The sequence below is a fragment of the Chaetomium fimeti genome (genome assembly GCF_033439085.1).
Source record: "Chaetomium fimeti strain CBS 168.71 chromosome Unknown B0H64scaffold_5, whole genome shotgun sequence".
NCBI classification, from domain to species: domain Eukaryota; kingdom Fungi; phylum Ascomycota; class Sordariomycetes; order Sordariales; family Chaetomiaceae; genus Chaetomium; species Chaetomium fimeti.
The window spans coordinates 1,718,714-1,740,186 of NW_026944333.1; the positions used below are offsets into that span (position 1 = coordinate 1,718,714).

The 21,473-nt window shown below is 54.9% G+C and overlaps 7 protein-coding genes across 7 annotated transcripts; 4 read left to right on the forward strand and 3 right to left on the reverse strand.

Moving 5' to 3' along the window:
* Window positions 1-290: 290 nt before the first annotated feature.
* B0H64DRAFT_418271 (nucleotide-diphospho-sugar transferase) lies at window positions 291-1,735 on the forward strand (the record flags this gene model as incomplete). The annotated part of the gene is made up of 3 exons (XM_062805306.1): window positions 291-407; window positions 449-1,393; window positions 1,499-1,735. The coding sequence occupies 3 exons, from the start codon at window positions 291-293 to the stop codon at window positions 1,733-1,735; spliced, it is 1,299 nt and encodes a 432-aa protein (XP_062657853.1).
* Window positions 1,736-3,674: 1,939 nt separating this feature from the next.
* On the forward strand, window positions 3,675-4,236 carry B0H64DRAFT_418272 (uncharacterized protein; the record flags this gene model as incomplete). Its single annotated transcript, XM_062805307.1, has 3 exons — window positions 3,675-3,857; window positions 3,918-4,094; window positions 4,129-4,236. 3 exons carry the CDS (start codon window positions 3,675-3,677, stop codon window positions 4,234-4,236), a joined length of 468 nt encoding a protein of 155 aa, XP_062657854.1.
* Window positions 4,237-4,435: 199 nt separating this feature from the next.
* Window positions 4,436-6,102, reverse strand: B0H64DRAFT_425211 (uncharacterized protein; the record flags this gene model as incomplete). Its single annotated transcript, XM_062805676.1, has 3 exons — window positions 6,072-6,102; window positions 5,972-6,023; window positions 4,436-5,565 (listed from the first exon to the last, which is right to left on the reverse strand). Exons 2-3 carry the CDS (start codon window positions 5,982-5,984, stop codon window positions 4,436-4,438), a joined length of 1,143 nt encoding a protein of 380 aa, XP_062657855.1. The 5' UTR covers window positions 5,985-6,023; window positions 6,072-6,102.
* Window positions 6,103-6,814: 712 nt separating this feature from the next.
* B0H64DRAFT_361750 (putative tetrahydrofolylpolyglutamate synthase) lies at window positions 6,815-8,721 on the forward strand. Its single transcript, XM_062801746.1, has 4 exons — window positions 6,815-7,204; window positions 7,259-7,384; window positions 7,433-8,438; window positions 8,489-8,721. Exons 1-4 carry the CDS (start codon window positions 7,187-7,189, stop codon window positions 8,713-8,715), a joined length of 1,377 nt encoding a protein of 458 aa, XP_062657856.1. The 5' UTR covers window positions 6,815-7,186; the 3' UTR covers window positions 8,716-8,721.
* Window positions 8,722-10,361: 1,640 nt separating this feature from the next.
* B0H64DRAFT_400441 (uncharacterized protein) lies at window positions 10,362-15,475 on the forward strand. Its single transcript, XM_062804067.1, has 4 exons — window positions 10,362-11,592; window positions 11,651-14,245; window positions 14,317-14,820; window positions 14,876-15,475. The coding sequence occupies exons 1-4, from the start codon at window positions 10,621-10,623 to the stop codon at window positions 15,362-15,364; spliced, it is 4,560 nt and encodes a 1,519-aa protein (XP_062657857.1). The 5' UTR covers window positions 10,362-10,620; the 3' UTR covers window positions 15,365-15,475.
* A 1,202-nt stretch (window positions 15,476-16,677) lies between these two features.
* B0H64DRAFT_463102 (uncharacterized protein) lies at window positions 16,678-18,763 on the reverse strand (the record flags this gene model as incomplete). Its single annotated transcript, XM_062807579.1, has 6 exons — window positions 16,678-17,461; window positions 17,547-17,659; window positions 17,738-17,891; window positions 18,065-18,325; window positions 18,430-18,616; window positions 18,727-18,763. 6 exons carry the CDS (start codon window positions 18,761-18,763, stop codon window positions 16,678-16,680), a joined length of 1,536 nt encoding a protein of 511 aa, XP_062657858.1.
* A 925-nt stretch (window positions 18,764-19,688) lies between these two features.
* On the reverse strand, window positions 19,689-21,432 carry B0H64DRAFT_361757 (glycosyltransferase family 69 protein). Its single transcript, XM_062801747.1, has 3 exons — window positions 20,577-21,432; window positions 20,297-20,522; window positions 19,689-20,179 (listed from the first exon to the last, which is right to left on the reverse strand). The coding sequence occupies exons 1-3, from the start codon at window positions 21,156-21,158 to the stop codon at window positions 19,722-19,724; spliced, it is 1,266 nt and encodes a 421-aa protein (XP_062657859.1). The 5' UTR covers window positions 21,159-21,432; the 3' UTR covers window positions 19,689-19,721.
* Between the last annotated feature and the right edge of the window lie 41 nt (window positions 21,433-21,473).

Sequence of the window (21,473 nt, forward strand, 5' to 3'; positions counted from 1 at the left end):
CAGCGATTCCCGGTGGAAAACGCAGCTGGCAGGCCAATCCTGGAAACAAGATAAGGGCCGCTGGCCTGGTTGATTAGGGGCCCGGCGCCGGGGGCAGGTTCATCAGTGATGTTCGCTCCTCACCCCCTTTCCGTCCTGACACTGCTGGCATAATTTTCTTCTCCTCCTGCCGTTCGTTTCTTGCCCGTTGTCTGTAGCATATTGCCTTCATCAATTGATGCCACTCGCTTTTTCCTTCTGGGCAGCACATCACTCACGAGGTTGACGGTTTTTGCACCTCTTTGCCCGGCATGATTGCCAAGCTCGGCTCGCCGCTAGGTACTCCGTCCCTGGCGGCCACGACGGCCCAATTCAGGAACCGGCTGCCCACACAGTTCCGACGGGCCCTCCCCATCTACATCGCTGCCGTCTGCCTGATTCTCTTCATCTTAATCTCAACCTCTTCCAGACGAGCGGACGGGTGCCCCTCGGTCGTGGGGCCGTGTCGGGGTCAAGTGTGGCCAAGGTGCGGAGCGAGTTTCCGAGGAAGATCTGGCAGACTTGGAAGGTGAACCCGCTCAAATTCGAGGATCGCGACCTCAACACCGCGCGGTCATGGGTTGCGAAGAACCCCGACTACCGATACGAGGTCTTGACCGACGACAATGACCTGCGTTACGTCGAATACCACTTCGGCCCCGACGGCTTCAACCGGCCTGATATCGTCAACTTCTACCGCGACGTAAAGGCCGCCATCGTCAAGGCTGACCTTTTGCGATACATGATCATGTACGCCGAGGGCGGCGTGTATGCCGACATTGACGTGGAAGCGCTCAAGCCGCTGTCCAAGTTCATCCCGGAAAGATATGCCGAAAAGGACATCGATATGGTGATCGGCGTCGAGATCGACGAGCCAGACTGGAAAGACCACCCGATTCTCGGTCCCAAGTCCCGCTCCTTCTGCCAGTGGACCTTCGTGTGCAAGCCGCAGCTGCCTGTGATGATGAGGCTGATCGAGAAGATCATGTCATGGCTCAACGGCGTCGCAAAGGAGCAAGGCGTTTCGCTCTCGGAAGTCGATCTGGATTTCGACCAGATCATCAGCGGCACCGGGCCGTCGGCCTTTACCGAGGCTATCTTGATCGAGATGGATCTGCAAAAGGAGGACCCCAGGACGAAGATCGACTGGGATTTGTTCCACGATCTCGATGAGTCGAAGGTCGTAAGCAGGGTGCTCATCCTCACAGTCGAGGCATTTGCCGCTGGCCAGGGCCACTCGCACTCCGGAAACCACGAGGCCAGGGCGGCTCTCGTCAAGCACCACTACCACGCGTCCAACTGGCCCAGCAGGCACCCCCGCTACAGCCACCCTGCGTATGGCGAGGTGGAGAGGTGCAACTGGGAGCCCGAGTGCGTACACAAGTGGGACAAGAACGTCGAGGCCTTCTCGAAGCTCTCGGATGAGGAGAAGAAGAAGATCGTCGAGCAGAAGCAGCGAGAAAAGGAAGAGGCTGAGGAGAAGAAAAAGGCCGAAGAAGAAAAGAAGAAGAAGCAGAAGGAGGCGTCGGAGAAAAAGAAGAAGGAGGAAGAAGAGGCGTCACGGAAAAAGAAGGAGGAAGAGGAGGCGGCAGCGCGCAAAAAAAAGGAAACCGAGGAAGCGGCCAAGGAGAAGGAAAAGGAGAAGGAGGTGTCTGACAAAGGCGAAGAGGCAGCGGAGCCGAAACAGCAGGAGAAGAAGTCCGGGTGGTTCTCATGATGTGCGTTTTTGTTGTTTTTTTAGCATCTTTGGGAGCCGGAGGGTGTTTTGCGTTGGGGGTTCTCGGGGGTTCTGTTAATGAGAGACGTTCATGCCGGGCCGCGGGCCCGGAGACACGCCAGGGAGCCGGGCAAGGCTACGACGAATCGCGCCCGGCACGACACCGTTCCCTCGGTAGGGAAGAGGTCGACGGTGATCGGCGGGGGGCCGCGAACGAAGGATGGGTTTCGGGGTGGGATGCATTACTTACCTCTTCCATGTACATATGCTTGCTTAGGCACTTGCTTCCCTCGGTTGGCGTTGCTGGGCCGAGTTTGCTGGGGCACGCGTTGAACCGCTGTCGCCCTCAAGCTCGAGTGGGCATTAGATCACTTTAGTTAATACAAAATACCCAATATGATAAAGGCCGGTTCGACGAGTGTAAGGGTGACCTGGCGAGGTGCGGTGTCCCGGGGAGATGAGACGAGCTGAGATGGCCGAGTCGAAAGCCACCGCGAGTGGTTCGGATGATGGTGGGTTGAGTTGCGGGGATAATCGAGGTCGCGAACAAAGCGGCCCTGACGCGCGACGAAGCATCGGCAAACACCAATGACATCAAACGAAAGAACAATGGTTTAGGCCGGGAGGATACATCTCGACAGACCGGCGGCCGAAGACGAAGACGACAAAAATGGCAATGGTAGAAGGTAAACACAACGGACACGGAGCCCCCCCCCCCCCCCCCAAAACCAGTCCCGCACAACCCCGTTTCTCCCAGATTACTCGGACCACGCTTCGAGCGGCACCGAGGAGACGGGGAGTCGCTTCCTGTTTGCGCGCAATTCATCTCAGAAAATTTTCTGTCATTGCAGGCTGTACCTGCCGTTCGAGTAGTGGATTTTGGTCAACCCCGCGCCGCTGCGCTTTTGGCCCCCAATGCCACTATTTTGCAGCAGTGCAACACCAGCATGCTCAGCCTCAGTTCATGTCGTGCGGGCATTTATGACATGCAGCAAGCTGTGGTTGACAACTTCACTTAAGGTAGTTAGGTCCCACTTTGTTTTGATGTCACTCAGGTACCTACCTACCTATCCACGGTGTGCTCGTTGACTCTGTGATACCAAAAAAACCCTGGCGGGGTTGTTCGGAACCCGGGAACGATCGTTCTCTAGAGTGTAGGACTCCAGGTATGGACATACCCGTTCCCAATACCGGATATGTAGGTACTATACAGGAGCCGCGCATGAGACCGGAGAACCCCAAGTCGAAGCACAAGGTCGTCGTTACGCTCCGCCCTTGAGTGTTTAAGCCAACCCACCAGCAGCGGCGCACGGAATGCCCCAGTGGCATAAGCATAAGACCGACCTATCCCCTGGGTAATCCCTTGTGGTTTGAGATCGGTGTTGGGGGCTCCGTCGGTTGGGTATACCACGACTGACGCGGGACTGAATCAGCCAAGATTACCTCCATGGCGGGTTGTCCCAGCGCGGTGTTCCATGAAGAACTTGGCGTCATGGCAAAGGGATGGATACGGCACCACTGGCATTCGGTCCGTGGGGGCCGCTCGAAAAGGGTGAACCCCAAACGCCAATTGCGGACTGTCCCGTCCAACCTCAGTTGCCGCATCCGGCCCCAGCCAATTACTGCCACACCCGTCTGTGTGATCGCCACCCTTGAAGGGCTCAGCATCGCTTCACGCATTGTGCCGGTTTCTCTTGACGATGCCGTCGCCTAGGGCTTCTTCTCCAGAATTCATCTTGCCAGTCATGATAAATTCCAGCGCCGAACCAGCTTCCGTCTTCCGACTGTGTTGCCAACCTCATCTTCAAACTGCCTTCACAGTCTTTACTCCGACCGACCGGTTCGATCGCTATCTTTTCAAGACGGCTTGCCGTTTACATAGTATTATTTAATTCACCACGACCGCCTGGACGCCTTCGTTTCTTCAGCACTCATCATGATGCAAACTAACCTAATCGTGCTCGTCGCCTTTGCGGCTGTCGGCCAAGCTCGTTTCGGCCAGGAAGGCTCTGTTCAGAGCATTATCCAGGGCCTTAGTAACTTTGGCCCCCCAGGCGCGGCTGGTACCCTCGCTGGCCAAACTACGGGTGTCCTTCTTGCCGGTGCGAGCGCTTGCGCACAGGTAAATAACCCCATCAACAAGGCTTTGTGCGAATCGCGATGGTTAATAAAATTTTGGTAGCTTGAGCTCGCTGATGAGATTGTTGCCACGCTTGGCAACGATCCCGAGGTCATTGCTGGTGCGGCGGCCCTTGTCGCCGCGGAGAAGAACTTCAACCCCTTCGCCCAGGACGTCCCAGCGATTTGTAACGACGCGAACCTCCCGGCCACCCCGGAGCTCCGGGGTATTGTTCCCGCCGTCGACCCCCGCCGTCGACGGGGCTGATGTCCAGAACGCGAATTCTGCGCAGTCGCTGACAGCCCCTTTTGACGACGGCGGCCTTAGCGTTGCCGACCTCTCGAGGGCCCAGGGGTTCGAGAACTTCAACGACCAGGCTTGAAGGATACCCACTAACGTGCGCGGCGCTTCGACTCGGGAGGAAGGACGTTATGGTGATAGGTCTCATACAAAGCCATGATGAGCATCAACATCGACGTGGGTTTCAAATATGACTGGATGTTGTCAAATACAAGGATATTCTCACCGTGTATACATGTACTCTATCATTGTCTAATACCAACCAGCGCCCACCCCCAACTCTAATTTACTTCCTGTCTCCCCTGCAACGCCTCAAACTCCTTGCTAAACGGCTGGTCGATGTACCCAACCGGCGACTTGGGGGTATAAAAGGTGCTGCGGTCGTATGGGTTCAGCTCGATACCCTCCTTGATCCTGAATGGCAGGTCTGGCGTGGAGATGTAGTACCGCCCAAAAGTAGCGATCACGTCCCTGTCCTTGAACTGGCCATCCACCAGGTCCCTCGCATTCGTCGGCGTGAGGGAGCCAGCAATCAGCAGCGGCCCATTCCACAGCTTCACCGCAAAGTCCAGGCTCTCCCCATCCACGGTGACCGACTCGGTGGCGCTGCTCTCAACCCGTCTCTGCACCAGATGCAAATACGCCAGTCCAAACCCGTTGATTTTCCGAATGACGTCCTCGAACTGCGGCACGGGGTCCTTCATCCGCATCCCCTGAAACGTGGCCCACGGGCTCAGCCGGATCGCCGTCTTCTGCGCCCCAACCGCGTCCACCACAGCCTGCACCACCTCGACGGCAAGCCGGGACCGGTTCTCGATGCTCCCACCGTACTCGTCCGTCCGCTGGTTGCACACGTCCTGGATAAACTGATCGATGAGGTACCCGTTCGAACCATGAATCTCGACGCCATCAAACCCGGCCTCGATCGCGCACCGCGCCGCGGCCGCATACTCAGCCACCCGCGCCTTGATCTCCTCCACCGTCATAGCCACCGGCACGGGCGAGCCCTCGGGCTCGGGCATCGGCACCGCGCTCGAGCTGTGCACCGCAAACCCCTCCCTCGCCGCCACCGCCGCGTCCGCCGCCCGCCCCAGCGACCACAGCTGACAAAAGATATACCCCCCGCGGGCGTGCACCGCATCGGTAACCCGCCGCCAGCCGGCCACCTGCTCCGCGTTGTACACGCCGGGCACGTTGGCGAACCCGCCCGCGGCGGGCGAGATGAAGGTCCCCTCCGACACCAGCAGGGTGCCCGGCTGGGAGGCGGCGCGCTGCGCGTAGTAGGTCGCGGCCAGCGGCTGCGGCACGTACTCGTCCGAGGCGCGGAAGCGCGTCAGCGGCGCCATGGCCATGCGGTGCGTCAGGCGGATGTCGGGGGTGAGTTGCAGCGGCTGGAAGAGCCGCGAGGTGGCTTCGGGGAGGGAGCCCATCTTGTTGGTGTGGTGGTGGTGGTGGTGGTGGTGGTGGTGGTGGTGGTGGGAAGGGGTTGATGGAATGTTGAAAGGGGTGGTTGAATGGGTTTGGTTGAGATGGTTGTTGAAGTCCAAGTTGTCTTCGCCCTTGGTTTGACTGTTGATGCGATTTAGGGATGACCTCTCTTATATTCGGAACAGCTGGCCTAAAACCGGGAATGAAAAGGCCGATACTCATGGATCCATAACTGCACAATCCCGAGGATTTCAAATCCACCATCATAAATCGTCCGCCTTCCGTTTGGATGCCGCAATGCCCCACATCGAACGGCGAAAATTTGCCCGATGCCTCCTTGCAATTATCAATCCGGATATCAATCCGGACACGCTAACCAAGGCAAGCACACCACACCACCATCTCGCGCGTAGGAAGCTGTGAATTCGGGATGCGAGGCTTCTTCACCGCGTGAGTCATATGCCGAACAACGAGTTGGGGTTTGCTCACCGCTGAGGGGATGTTTGAGTGACGAGGAGCCCGCAGGTTGACCCATCTCACGATGGTCCGTGTCAGCAACACCATCCTGTTGCCAAGAGACTTGGCACTTCTCTCTCTTTGAATTGTGGGCAAGGTAAGTGGCACACTCAAGCCAAGCTGCAATTAGTCGTTGGAACCAACAGGTTTAATTTCGATCAATGAGTTACGTTGAGCATCTCACTTACCTACGAAGTACGTACCGGGCTAAACACTCGTCAAGGGTGTACCGTGTCCTCGGGACCAAGAGGAATGGAAGTTATGGAACAGAATCACATATTCCAGTGCCGGCCAAATGGGCCATTGGGTGATCCTGAACGGGTATATAAGACATAAGAAAAGGGGAGAAGAAGGAGTTGTGCGTTGGAGGGTTACGGTGAGTTAAGGGTCACCGGGACCATGCCTGCCCAAGTTTGGCCGGCACGCCCACCACAAAGGTACCTAATATGAACGGGAATGGTAGTTGTGTCGATATTCAACCACAGTATACGTCGTTGGAGATTTAACATGCCGAATCCCAAGTTGGGTTTCGGGTTAGAAAGGGCGTAATTAGCAGCGCCCCAGAGGCTCTTACTCGGAAACGGCAACCAAAGGCGGGTGAACCTTACCAAATTGTCCCGGACCGGCTTCGGGCACCCAAAGTGTCGGTCCTACAACCGATCGCTGGCTGATATAACCGGACTAGGACATGTGCAGCGGCATCTTGTTCCGGCCCGAGGGAACAGCCGAGACATCAACACGACGCTGCGACTGCAAGCCACAAGGGCTCCCCGCCAGACAAATCCGATCCCGGAGCCTGAGACTGGCTGCCCATTTACCACCGCCCCTGCCATTCACATGCGCTATATTGCGGCGGCGGGCTTCGTGGATACCTATCTACATGTATCCAACAGACGTGGGAGACAGCTAAAGTGAGGGAATTCGCCCTCTACGACGTCAAAAGCATACTCCTCCTACCCTCTCAATGATGGGTAATTTATCCATGAAATAAACTTATGCCGCCTGACGCGAGGGGCCTATCTGCCTGACCACATCGAACACCGGGGATTCCTGTCATTCTGAGGTGGACACATAGTAGTATTCTTGCGATGTCCAACACGTACCAGGTTAGTCTTGGGTTTGCTTTATTTTACAGTCATCCGTTTTGACACTTAGCGTAGGACGCAGTTGAACTACTTCGTTCTCGTTCCAGGCCATGGCTCAGGAAGCAGAATCCTGGGCGCTCGCGAAGGAGTCGACCGAACAATATGGGCATGCGAGAGTGGCTCTTAGAGCTGGGTCATGAGGTTGGATAATGTACCCGGTTAACAATCATGTTCTAACTAGCTCGACAGACCAGCAGCTTCAACATCATACACATAACCGGCACGAAGGGCAAAGGTAGCACAGCTGCCTTTACGGACTCGCTCATACGCGCGCATTTCCATCGTCTTTCACGTCCTGTCAAGGTTGGCCTGTACACGTCGCCACACCTGATCACTGAGCGGGAAAGGATCAGAATCAACTTTGAGCCCCTCTCAGAACAGGTTTTCGCAGGCTACTTCTTCGACGTGTGGAACACATTGCACAAGAAGGCTGCCAATGATGAGTTCATGCCCGGATATTTACAGCTCTTAGCTTTGACTTCTATGCATGCGTTCAAAAAAGAGGCCGTCGACGTGGTAATCTACGAGGTCCACGCCGGCGGACGGAAAGACGCAACAAACATTTTCGAGCGGCCCGTAGCATGTGGGTTCACGACAATAGGGCTAGACCATGCTGACCTCCTCGGGGATACCATTCGAAGCATAACGTGGCACAAGAGCGGCATTATGAAGCCCGGACAGCGGGCGTATTCTGTCATCCAACAAGAAACCGTGGCGAGGGAAGTCCTCGAGGAGGAGGCTGCCAAACTGGACTGCCCGCTCCAGTTTGTGGATACATTCGCATACCTACCTGAGCATCCCAGATTGCGTCTGCCCGCCCAGAAACAGAATGCGTCGCTGGGTATTCGCCTAGCCAACGCCTATCTTGACACATACAACGAGAAGTTGAGTGCAGATGATATCAGGATCGGCACAAGTCAGTGTGACTGGCCTGGACGGTTCCAAAGAATACAAAGAGGCACTCATCACTGGGCTCTGGATGTGGCGCACAACTCTCTCAGCCTTCCCGTCGCATTGGAATGGTTTAAATCCGAAGTCCGGTCATGCCACACCCGCCCGGAGCCACGGACAGCACTCATTTTCGGTCACGAATCTGCCCGTGACACTTTCGCGCTCATCGTTACCATCGCCCGATTTTGCGAGCAGCACGACTTTCGGTTTGATCTAGTCATTCTCTCGCCGTATAAGCGTTATGGTATGTCGACCCGGCATTGATCCTTCTTGTCTGCTCTGACGGATAATTAGGTCTCGAGGTGTACGACCCTGTGGCTGAGGGACATGCGGGAACTTGGCAGACCATGCAGCCGTTGACAGAAATACGGTGTGCTTCTTCTCTCGCGGAGGCGACAGGGATGGTCACAGAGCGATGGGGCCGGGACGCACTCTGGACTCTCATAACAGGGTCGACATACCTTGTCGGTGAAGCCCTGGAATGGTTGTCGCAGATCCGAATGGAGTCATTGGACATATGACTGGACAGAACCGGGTATGATAATGCTATCTACCTATCTACCTAGGTAATATAGAACCACCGCCCCCCCCCCCCCCCCCCCACCCCCGCAAGAGAGTTCGTATAAGACAATGGGGTTTCTTGCGACTGAAGGTGCAGTGATGTCGCCGCTCGTGGGGCGGTGCTGCAGGGTTGCATGTGCTGTTCCCTCCCTCATTGTGTCTAGTCTCAACCAACTTCTAATTATTCCGGGGTTGCGAAGATTCCTCAACACATCATCTTGTTGAACCATCCAAAAAAAAGGCAATCCAACTACCCGCCAAGGGGATTTGTTATTGTCTTGATGGCTGAACGGCCTGAACTCTTCCAAACCACACGTCGTCGCTCACCGTGACATGTAGGTAGGTAGGTACCTACCTAGGTACATAGGTAGGCTAGTAACATAGCACCCCAAGACTGGAAATCTGTCTGTTAATGACAAGGTTGGGCAACAGCGAAGGAAAACTAATAGACAATGCTACCCAGCGAGCCTAGGTACCTAATATAGATAGGAGATTAGGTATGTAAGAATATAGCAGGCCCTCTATAATTATAACACACGACAACATTTGCATGCAACCGTTAGGACTTGGGTAGTCTATTATATCAAGTAATTTTCCGTCCCGTCATGGTCCCAAATTGACCAACGTAAACCGTGTCGCTGTCTTTGCGCCCTCCTAACCGGTCCCGGACAGCAGTGGGCCATGACGCCATGTCGGTCGGTGGCGAGCCTCCAAGGAAAGCTCCCGCCACACTAATTTTGTGTCATCCGTTCGCTACTGGGCGAATGGTGATTTTGAAAAGGTCCCTCCTCAACTTCAGCACAAGGGTGATTTTGTTTTGTTAACCACTGTGGCACGGTGGGGCAAAGGTGGGTTGCAAATATGGGGAAGACCTACTTGGACGGTATATCGGCCTGGGTAGTTTGACTCGAGGTACTGATTCAACGCGGCAGATGTTACCCTGCTGGTAGAGACCACAACAGTGTCATCGCTTATCCATTCAACACCTGGAATAGGAGAAGGATAGCGACTACCCGAGAAGGGTTGTGCCGTCGAGGTTGTGAATGTTGACGTGTTCATGGGGCCGGCCTGTCTTTTGTCAGAGAGGTCCAATACCAAGTAGTCTGGGTCAAACAAGCTATGGACGCAAGAAGGCGGAGGGAGGTCCGGATCTTGTGGACACAGGTCCAACCGCCCCATCCCTCGTGACCTCCGACTCTCATCTTTTGGGTTGGCTCAGGGGCTTGTGTTGGTGACATACCACTGACCGCGATACCGGTCGAATTGAAGGGCTTAGTGATGTGCACAGCTTTTGTGACAAGGACGGGGAGCGTCCGAGGTAAATATGCCCACGCTAACTTTAGGTACCGAGGTACCTTATGGAGGTACCGGAGTATTTACTGTGTCTTTGCCAGCTGATAATGCCTCGTTGACAGGAAACGCCTTGGTTGGGAGAGTGTGCGGAGCCGACTGCGCCACTTAGGGAAGATTGCGAGGTACCTATAGGTAATCAACCGCAAGTTCAACACGAGTGGCCTTGAAGCCAGAGGGGTAACTTGCCGGGTTGCCCCGACCTATCCCTCGCAACCACGCTCACCCATGCACACCGGTATTCTCTTCTGGGCGCCAAGTGAGGGGTTGAGGCTCGCTGCCAGTCAGCAAACCGCAGCAGAGCTCTGTAAAACCGTGGCCAGTGAACGTTCCGCGAACTGAAGTCACACAGCAGCCAGGAACCCAAAACAAAGGAAAAATACGAGCTAACAGCAGAGCCTCGCCCCATGCTCGCTCACTCTTTTTTTTTCTGAACCCCCCCACCGAATTCGACGTGTCTCTCCTCTCAAACTTGCGAGACGCAATCAAAGGCACGGTTTCCCTCTTGATTGCGCATGAGATACCCCATTCTGCCCGGTGACATAATTACGATACATGTATCGTCGGGTTTTCCCAATTATGATCTTGAAAAGTCCGAGTCGTTTCTCGGGAGATTCTCAGCTCTACTGGTATCGAACATGGCCGCAACGATGATGGCGCCCGGCCTCCCTCGGTCGCAAACCACTACTCCGCTAGCAATAAGTGGTTTCGTGATGGATGATGTCAAACGGGTTGAAAAGCTTGACGACCGGGGAGAAGCCTATTACCGCATCCGTCTTGGTCAAGGACGCAGAGACATCAGGGTCGGAGAAACAACAGACAACGTCATCACCGCCGTCGGGGATCAATTGGATGAAGCCCAGGTCATCTTCGACCCACAACCCGAGGAGGACTGCTTCATCCCCCGCGAGTCCTTCGAGGCGATCATCACCCCTGAAGTGATCGCGCAAGTCGTCAACCAACTCCCGTGTTACGAAAACATCAGCCCCAAAGAGCGCATCCAGGTAGCCGGCGACATTTACTACGGGAAGGATTCAAGCCCCGGAGCCCCCAAACCCTGCCGGAAGTTACTGGCTACGCTGATCGGGGTCCAGGCCGGAAAGGGGCTTGATACCGTGGATGAGATCAAGAGACACATGGACGAAGGGATGAATGACGACTGTCTCCCCCTCCTTTCCGGCCCCGACGGTCAGCTCATCTGCCGGTTCCATCAACATGCCCACCCGTTTATAAACCACAGACGGCCCCGTCAGAAACAGTGGCGGAAGCATTTTGTGCGCTGGTCCCAAACTCTCATGGTGCCTTACATTGTGTGGGGGGAAGGTCCGGAGCGCTTGCATCGACATTATGTTATGCGCGGCGGCGGCCCCCTTCCCATGGTGGTGGTGTCGGACTCGTCAGAACCACATGCGCACCACAGCGGCGGGTTTGGTGACGTCCTCAAAGTCAAAATACATCCCGGCGACCGGAACTTCCAAGGCTCCGGGGTATGTTTCCACGAAGACGACTTCGTTGTTCCGAACTATGCTAATCGAGTCTCGGCAGACCCAAGACAGCTTCTTTGCGTTGAAGAAGCTCAAAGAAAACGGCGAGTCCGCGCGGACAGAGTTCGACTTGGAAGTGCGTTCTCTGATTTTCGCCGAGAACCGCGCGAATCACGTCCCGGGGCCGGGCGATACGGAAACGAGGAGCAACGCCATCCAACTTCTAGCTTCGTTTGAAATCCACGACTCGAAGTCGAATCACCCCACGTACTACCTCTTGTTCCCCTGGGCCGACGGGAACCTGGATGAGTTCTGGAAACAGCAGGACGGAAAGTTTTCTCCACGGGATCCGGCGCAAACGGACTGGATGGTTGAGGAGTTCTACCGTCTAATCAAGGCCCTCCAGTGCCTGCACAACGACCGCCAATCCATCCTGTCCAAAAGGACCGACTCCAATCGGTATGGGCGGCATGGCGACATCAAACCGGGCAACTTCCTCTTCTTCGACGACATCAATGGCCCCGGGTTCAAGCTTGTGCTGGCCGACTTTGGCCTGGGCCGGTTGCACAGCAGGAATAGCAGGTCTAAGGCGTCCCCGAACGTGCCGAAAACGGCCACGTATGCAGCCCCCGAGTATGACCTAGAAGGAGGTGTGCTCTCGCCCCGGTCCGACATTTTCAGCCTTGGTTGCGTGCTGTTAGAGCACATGGTGTGGCTCTTCCAGGGCCACGGCGGCGTGGAAGCCTTCGCAACCGAACGTCTGTCGAGGGATCACTACGGGTTTGAGTCGGATATCTTCTGGAAGATATCAGAGTCCGACCCAAAGTCCGCAGAGATCAAGGACAATGTCGGGAAGCAGCTTGCGACGCTCAAGAATCACGATGACTGTGTGGAAGTGATCGGCGAAATACTGGAAATGATCGAGAAAATGATGCTCCAACCTAAGCAGAAGGATAGATCCACCGCCCAAGAACTCGTCCATGAAATGGAAAGAATCCGGAGCAGGTGGCAGCGCCGAGACGCGTTTTACGGGACACGGGCGTGGAAAGACAGTCGGTCGCCCAACCCCCACCTGCATCAAATAATATCTGCTGGATTTTATATACATAGCCAGAGTACTAACCGTGTGCTTCCCCCAACAACAGGTATCACACCGCCCATCAACTCTACGATAACAACTCTCCAAGACGACGCCATCCTCGTTGCGGAATCACCAAACATGTCGGACGCCACCTCGGCAAGCCCAGATTCTTCCGAATATGATCCTGGTACGGGGCCCGAACCGGTAGTTGGCCTTTTCGCGAAGGGCAAACCCCTAAGCCCTCTCTCACCCATCTATATCGATGCAGGACAGGCTTCAGGTCTCGCAGCAGATCGATTCGTGAGCCACCCGTCGAGACCTGGAGATGAGTCGGAGGGACAAACACATCCGTTTATCCCATCGCCTCCCCACGAGGGTGATATGGGGCTGGACGATATTTATGACAACGCGCTAGAGGCCGCTTCTGTCCCTGCACGTGAAGTGGTGGCACAGCAGCTCCTCGATCACGATGCCAGTGCTCCCGCGCAAGGTGGGGAACTCGAGAAGAGCGTTGTGCACAGAGCTATGCCCAACGACAGTATTGCAGAGTTTAGGGTTGGGGACTCCGACCCTGCTTCGTTCACTAACCCAAGCTCTGCTTCCAGAGCGATGCCTAGCAATAGTATCGCGGACTCTGACCATGCTTCATTCACCAACGGAAGCTATGCTGAATCCATCTTCTCCAACCCTTCGCCAGCGGAATCGGTGATTTCCAGACTCTCATTGGAGGAAGTTGGGTCTGCGAAGGCCGAGATGGTCACATTCTTTCTGGCTGATGCGGAACTTCGGCCTTTATTCGTTGCCGCCATCAAGGACCCTGCTATTGGCGGTGATAGGCTCGAGAGGAACTTTCGAAGATTGCTAACGGAATATTCCACTGAGGTTCTTGCAATCGCCAATGTCAAGATATATCGGGAAACTGCCAAGCTTCTGAGATACAACGCGTCATTCATATCCGAAAGAGTTCGTCGGCATTTTGAGCCACAAGCTCCAAGATCCTCTCCTGCGTCGATGATGGAGATGGAAGGTCAGGACGAGGCTATAGGAAAGCGTCAGGTGCTCGATAAATACATCAAGTCACAGCTTCGTGGGCATGGTTCTGGGTCCGATGACGCTGGCCCTGAAGTCGCAGTGGAGACTCAACCCGAACTCGAGCAGGGAGAACCCGATCGACTTTCCGAGGCCTCTTCGGGACGAGACAGTGACGAAGCAAGCATTATGACAGCTCTAAACGAGGTCAAGGAGTTCTTGAGTTCTGGAGACCCCATTAGCCACTTGAGAACAGGACTCAGGAATTTTGTTACACCTAAACTCAAAGAACCAGAAGAACAATCCGCGGCGAAGTTGGACGCAATGCATTCAATCGAGCCCGAAACTTCACCCGAAACTTCACCCGAAACTCCACCCAAAGCTTCACAGATTGCGTTGGAGCCTAACTCATCTGCACAAGGAGTTCCGGTTGAAGGGTTTGCGACGTCACTTCCCGATTTTGTCGACTACCTATTCGGCTTTCTCCCACTTCCTTCCTGGGAACCTCCCGTTCCTCCTGGAAAGGGCCGTGTCCGATGGAAATGTGTACGTGCATTGCTCTCTACCTACCTAGGTAGGTAATTTGACGTTCTTGTTCACTGACAAATAACATATAGAAATGTGGTACCAGCCTCTATGATGACTTTACCGAATTGGAACCAGGCTCGTTACAGGATTTAGAAACTGAACTTCGAACTGCAAACAATGGCGATTCTCAGCCCAGCCACGAATATACCTGGAGTGCTACGGGTATATTGTCCGCCTTGGGCAACCCGATAAGGATAATGACCCATTCGTTGCGCCGAGGGAGAGCTAATGACGCTATTGAGCTTCCCTCCCACAATGGACCACACCGGGCTATCACACACCAAGCCAGCACACACCAAGCCAGCACTGGCACACAACAAGCTGGTAACTTGGGGACATCCAAGGACTACATGCGACATCTTCTCTGCTGTATGCATAGTGGCGAGACGGGGACCAAACTTCACCAAGAATGCATATCCCGTGAATACAAAGACAGAGAACTAGGCAAACTTCTGAATGAGGTGTACCGGAGCCAGAGAAGCATCTTGTCCCGGTTCACTTTGCGACATGTCTCAAAGCTACATTTGACAAGAGTAGGTTTTCCCCCGCCTGCGCCAGACGTTGCACGGCTAATAATCACTACTCTAGTTCGAGGTCGACTTCAGCTCCCTTGTCCAGATCCATCTACACGACAAGACCTGTCATCTTCCGGACTGTGTCTGCTTACCTACCCCCGACCTTATCACATGTAGGGAATATTGCTGCGGACCCGCGCCAGAGACCAAGCCTACAAAGGTGCCCGTCCTCGGAGACAACTATCTGATGCATTTCTTCAAGAGCCCAGAATGCGTTCTCGACGAGCAGAAAATGATCTTCAACCAGCTGCCCAAACGCCTGCGTGGACCCCTCGCGGCGGGGCACGACGAATTTATGCTTGGGTGGGGGTTATACTTCGAGGAGGGATGGCACTGGAGGTCAATCTACTTTATTTTTGTTGTGGTGGTCATATTGAGTCTAGGTCTCGGCATCGGGTGGTTCATTTGGAGGGGAGATATCCAGAGTGGATTCGCGATAACCAGTACTTTGTTTACCCTGGGAAGTCTGGTCGTCGGCTATCTGACCCTGAGAAGCCGTTAAGATATTCATCTACGCTACTAGCTTCGCCTCTAGTTGTGTGTATCAATGGCTCAATGGCTCAACAGGATCTATTTGTTTGCTGGACTTGACGCTAATATTGTACAGTTTTGTGATAATGCTCCCGTGCGGCGAGAGTCCCCCCCTCCGGCCTGGTTAATGCTTTTGCGCATCCAAGAGATGGAATTCATTGTGGCGGCCCGTACTCCGTGTTGGGATTGTCGTTCCGTTTTTGGGGAGACACCCGTCGCCGTTCTCTGTAACGCACTCCTGTTCCCTGCCACCAGGTTTATTGGCGGGGGGGGGGGGGGGGGGGGGGGGGGGGCGCAAATTGATAATTGGTTTACGGTGTGTTTCGAGGAGTCTAATTGTGTTCCGCCTTTGACCATCTCTGAGTTCAACTCCTTATATACTCAGTAAAGCGCTTAACCCAAGCAGACAACATGCACATATCTAACCGAGAGTTTCCATAACGATCTCGAAGACCAATACAAGTTACGAAGACATGAGAAGAGCTTGACAGGAAGATTGAGAATGCACTGTATAATAGTGACAATCCCCTGTGAATCGCGTCCCCTTCACCATGTCCTTGCCGAATCACTCTTCGTGGAAATACTTACTAAGGCTATACGATGGTCACTAGGAAGTAATACAAGAGGATATCACGCATTTCAACACCGGTCAAATAAGCCATTGGTAATCCTCTACATTAGACAGGAGGAGAAAAACGCGCGAAAAGGCAGCAAGTTTCTCATAGCCCAGTCGTAATACATCCCAAACACCAATACCTCCGTGAAATTTCTCCCGCGGGACATATCCCAGGCTATGCAACTTGTAGCAGCGTAAACCGTTCCCGAGGGCCAATCCTTAACCGGGTTGTCTACTGTGACAGTGACCGAAAGGGAAAAACACCAACCTGAAACGCCAAATTGTGATGGAAGGGCGTTGTCATAACTCATTAGACTCCAGGGTTTGTGTGAGCCTGGTAGTCGAGCTGAAAATGGTGCTGTGTGAAAAGGTGTGAGAGGGAAAGGGGATGCGGCGTGGCTTGAGGCTTTTTGAAAGCCGCGAGTATTACGCCTAGCCTCGAATATTGGAATCGTAACGTCTCGGGACTTTCATTAGAGCCAATGGTGATATGTTGGGAGAGAACATTCTATGACGGGTGACCGGTACTAACGCGCTAGAATAAGGTGCAGTTGTGAATTCGAAAAGCCGGCGTTGAAATAAGAGTGAGCAAAATTGACGTACCGAGATGAATAAGGGGCAATGTCGCGCATCTCGTGATAAATGACAGTGGGCTGTTGAGATGGAGTTCAGGCTTGGAGAGGAGCGCTGTGGCATGCCTTAATCCCTTTCTCAAGGTTGTTGATAACACCGGTGACCGCGTCGGCAAGTTCAATGAACCGCTGGGAGAGGTCTGTTTGGTTTTTCTCGTCCGAAGGGGGATCATCTTCCTTCTCGACCTGGTCATTTTTCTCGGCCGGGACGTTCTTCGTTTCGCTGGGGTTGGCAAGCTCCTCCTCGGCAGCGGCGGCGGCCATGGCGTCCTTCTTCATGGCGCGTCGGCCCTTGCGCTCTTTGGTCACTTTCTTGGGCATCCTCTTGGCCATCTGAGCCTGACTCACGGCAAGATGGCGCTCGCGGTCGGCCAACGTTCCGCCCGTGACCTTGTACTCGAGTTTCACCTCGGCGATATACTTGCGGATGAGCTTGTTCTTGAAGACGGTATGTTCGAGGCCGTCGAGGCAGCCGTTCTCGCAGTAGCAGAGAGTTCGGGATGCCTCCATGAGCGGGCAGCTACATTTGGTGTCGTCGCGCTTGGGCCTGGCGAGGGACTTGAGTAACTTGTGGTCGGCGTCCTCGAAAAGGGGGTCGGTGATGGGAGAGACGCCCTTCACTTCCGTCCAGCGCTTTCCGGGTATGTACTCCTCCCTGACGAATGCACGGGTGAGGGGCAGTTGTGTGAAGCACAACAAGTCCCACTCCCCGATGGCGAGGGCCACCCAATCAACCCGCGTGTCCCAAGGCGGCATCCCGGCGCGGTTCGTGATGAGGTGGGTGACCAGCGTGGCTGGCGAAACCCACTCCATCATCGGACTAATGAGAGAAACGGGGTCAGTACGTCTTCTGCAAGCCCTAGGCCTGGTTGAGGGCTTCGAAATCACGAGAGCAAAGCACTTACCAATCGTCTGCATCGTGGTTCACCACGTTACAAAAGAAGCAACCAGCCATGTCGCCCTCCTCGCTGGTGGGGACGGGACAAACCGCAAGGGTGTGGCCGAATGCGCCACAGACCTGAGGGAAACTCGTCAGTCGCTGGCTCTCTGCCGGAAGTGATGGTAGGGAACGTTGAGGAAGAGGAAGCCCACTTACCGGATTCCCGCAGACGGGTCCGGGGCGGGCGCCAGCCTTTGCGCTGTGCGCCGCATGTTCGGAAGCCCGGGCGAACATCTCTTTGAAAAGGGCGCGATTTGCCGTGCTGTTGGCCGAATCATCGCTACCTTCCAGCAGCGCCCGCATTTGGGACCTGCGGGTATGTGTTAGTCCATGTTTCTTCGTTGGGGGGATCTCCCCGAGCCGTCTGGTAAGAGGAGCCTGGGGGTCAGGATTGGGAAGGTGCGCTGGTAGATGAGTGAAACACCTCAGGGAAGGAAGGGCGAGTGAAATGGTGGCAAAAGTCGAGGAAGCTGAAACGCATACCACATCTCGCGGGTGACCGCCGCAGGACTCTTTGCCCCGTCTTCCGACTTGACCGTAGTGGCGCTTTCGCCGACCGCTGAAGAAGAAGCTGCCTGTTTGGCCGACTTCTTCTTGTTCTTTTTGCTGGCGGGGTTGGCGGGGTTGCCGGCGGTAGTGGTCGTGTTGACGACCTCGCGGTCGTCGCCGGACTTGCCGGCCTCGTTAAGTTTTGTCGCCGAAGTGAACGCCTCAGCGGCGCGCGTGATCTTGTCGTTCTCCATCCTGTGGTGAAAAAGGAAACCTGGTCAGCGATCGATTTGCAAGAATAGAAAATAGTAGAGTAGAGCCTAAGTTGGGCGCTGACCTCACTGCTGGAAATGACTAACTTTATAGGTTTGCCCAAGACGACCAGGTTTTCGTTGTCGGTCAGAGAAAACTTTGAAGGGAGAGTCAGGCTTTCCGGCGGGCGTTGTGGCTCGGAAGGTAGAGAACTGCCGCTGCCGCTGTCGCTGTCCAAGACGATCCTCATGACGGGGAAGCCGGCTGGGACTGGTAAGACCCGGGGAGAATTTGCTGTGAACCCCGTGGGTTGTGGTTAGTTCCGCTTTTGCTACTCCGCCGAGCACCCAGACGGGATCGGGGCGTTGAGTATGGCCGGGGGTCACAAGAGTGTAAGTGCTTACCATCAAAGGCATCAAGGGGAACATAATGGCACTCCATCTTGCCGAGATTTGAACTGGATGAAGCCCAGAACAGCTCATACACGTATGGCGATGAAGTAAAAGTCCCATTTTAAGTTGTTTGCGACGTGGGAAAAAGGACTAGGAATGAGAAGGGCGGAGGGCACACCTAGGAATGGAATGGAATATAGGATCTCTTCAGAGAACACAACCAACCGAGCTAGCGTGTAGTCGTTTCATCCCAAGCATAAGTCACTGTGAGACCTTGCTTGGAAAGCCTTCGCGAAAATAACATGGGGCTTGGGCAGTCAGTTGAGTCCCTTTAACTGCTACTTGGCCGAGAGTTGAATCTTGAACCAAGGTGCTTTAGTCCTCACAGATTGGCACACTTACTGAGTTGGTTAGTATTACGGGTGCTATTGTATCACTGTTGTAATGTTTGGGGCAGAATTCGGGTTTAGGTGCTTTGTGTTGGTCTCGGGGAGTGAGGAGCGCTAGGGGGCCTCTGATTCATCTCTTACTTCCTCTTCCCACTGAAAGGAATGCACACAAAAAGGCTTGGTCGGATTTACAAGCTGGTTGTTCTGTTTACTTCGTGTAGCACATGCCCCTTTTGCTACTGGAGCCAAGTAAATACAGTTTTGTAGTATAGGCTGTGAACACCTCCTAAAATCAGACTTTGAAGTGCTTTCAATCTGACCAAAGCACGGTGAAGGGGCTGTGAATATTGCCCTCATCTGGGATTGTTGACCAAGGAAGAAATGCTGCGAACAAGAGGATTTTGAGTCATCGTGGGATATGCAATGCGGTACAAACAAAAAGGTACCTAAACAGGTGGTACTGGAATGAGTGGTATCCCAAGGATGAGTACCCCAGCATCCACTGCTGCCGGGAAGAAATCCCAGGACATCGTTTACGCAAATAAACATTACTATCTATCATAGCCCTCTAACCAAACAGCATGCCATAACAACCCCCATCCAAGAACACCAACACCATCACAAATGCTTCCACCCATTCTCCACCACAATCTGCATCTCATCCACCACACAAAACCCCCCCTTCTCCACCCTCCCCTCCCCAGACCGCGCCCACTTCGCAATCCGGCCCCTCACATCCCGCTCCTCAAACCACGACGAAGTAAACCACCGCGCAAACCGGCTCCGCCACAGCCCAAAATACACCTCCGTCAGCGACAACCAACTCCCCCCACCACCACTACCCCCACCCCCACCATCACCACCATTGACGAAAGTGTGGACGGCGTCGTAGGCGGGCCGGTTGTAGCCGACGCGCACGGCCGGGTTGACAAAGACGCCGCGGGTGCGCGAGCCCGGGTTGTCGGCGTGGATCAGGCAGCACTCGGAGGCCTCGAGGTGGGCGGCGGCGAGCGAGTCCGGGATGCCGCGGAACTTGAGGCCGCGGATGCCGGTGAAGGTGGAGGCGGGCATGGCGACTGCGGATGGGGGTGGGGGTTAGTTGTTTGTTTGCGTTCTTAAGGGCGCGGTGTTTGCGATCTAAGGGTGGGAGGGTGGGGGGTGTAATGGGGTGGTGGGGTGAGCGGGATGCTTACCAATGCCGTTCCAGCAGCTGGAGACGGGGACGGGTTGGGCGTTGACCATGGCTTTGCGGGACTTGGATGAGCGGAAGTAGGGCCATGTTTGTGAAGCGTGCTCGTGGCCGCGGGAGTCGCGGAGAGCGAAGGTGTCGTAGAATGGGGGGGGTTTGCTGAAGTCGAGGGAGCAGGCGGCGGCGTAGTGGCCGTTGTTGGTTTTGAGGAGGTTGAGAACGTCGGAGACCTGGGGAATATTAGCGGAAGAGGATCCATGGAGGACTGAGGAAGGGAAACCCACCGAAAAGACAACGTCGCCCAGGAACAGGACATGGTCAAATGTCGTCCCGTTCATGGCGAGCTCCAGCAACGGCTGCAGCGAGAGATTCCGTAACCTGGACAGGTAGGGGATCCGTCTAGGCATCCTCGTACCATCAGGAATGGTAATCCACCCATCGTCCTCCTGTGGCCCGTTGATCAGGTCTTTGTGCGTCTCTTCCTCCAAGATGATCTTCCTGGGGACGCCTCTCCTGTCCAACTCCTGGTCGAGTTCGCGCAGGGCGCCCTTGGAGTTATCCCAGCTGCCGCTCTCGTAGACACTGACAAAAACGTTGTCGGGCCCAAATGTATTGACCAGCTCGACCACGCCCTTGTTCCACTCGGACCGGAGCATCTTCTCGTTGTTCCAATGCAAACTGGCGATGTAGACGCGCGTCGGCTCAATCAGGACGCCCTTGGCCCTGGCCTCTCGCTCGGTGCGTGCGATGCGGTAATGGCTGATGTGGGCCTCGATTATCGTCCAAACGAGGAACACGAGAAGGAGCTTCTGGACAACTGAGCGCATCTTTAGGGACATGCTGCGAGGGGGTCGGAAAGTCGCCATTGTGAGCTTGAATCGGCCGATTCGCGGTGTCACAAGGATGGCGGCGGATTTCGAAGCGAAGATGGCGAACAGCCATTGCGGGAGCAGCAGGTGGCCTATTTACGTGTCGTGCTCAGGGCCTGGCGATTCGAGCTGCAATGACATGACGTTGAAGTTTCGGCGGGGCGACGCGCCAAGATGCAGCTCCCCGGGGATATCGGCATGAGGCTGCGCTCAGCTGCAGGGGGCCTTGTGCCGACCCACATTCGCACCGTTGAAGTGAGTTATCGATTACAGATTGCGATTACCGATATGGAACCACCAGCACGTCAACTT

Excerpts from the sequence above, each read along its gene's own strand:
- B0H64DRAFT_361750 (XM_062801746.1), top strand. Across the intron at positions 7,385-7,432 it reads TCTTAGAGCTGGGTCATGAG|ACCAGCAGCTTCAACATCAT; the intron begins GTTGGATAATGT and ends CTAGCTCGACAG. Across the intron at positions 8,439-8,488 it reads CTCGCCGTATAAGCGTTATG|GTCTCGAGGTGTACGACCCT; the intron begins GTATGTCGACCC and ends ACGGATAATTAG.
- B0H64DRAFT_400441 (XM_062804067.1), top strand. The coding sequence starts at position 10,621 with ATGAGATACCCCATTCTGCCCGGTGACATAATTACGATACATGTATCG. Across the intron at positions 14,246-14,316 it reads GCCGTGTCCGATGGAAATGT|AAATGTGGTACCAGCCTCTA; the intron begins GTACGTGCATTG and ends AATAACATATAG. Across the intron at positions 14,821-14,875 it reads CAAAGCTACATTTGACAAGA|TTCGAGGTCGACTTCAGCTC; the intron begins GTAGGTTTTCCC and ends TCACTACTCTAG.
- B0H64DRAFT_361757 (XM_062801747.1), bottom strand. The coding sequence starts at position 21,158 with ATGGCGACTTTCCGACCCCCTCGCAGCATGTCCCTAAAGATGCGCTCA. Across the intron at positions 20,523-20,576 it reads TGGGCGACGTTGTCTTTTCG|GTCTCCGACGTTCTCAACCT; the intron begins GTGGGTTTCCCT and ends AATATTCCCCAG. Across the intron at positions 20,180-20,296 it reads CAGCTGCTGGAACGGCATTG|TCGCCATGCCCGCCTCCACC; the intron begins GTAAGCATCCCG and ends CCCCATCCGCAG.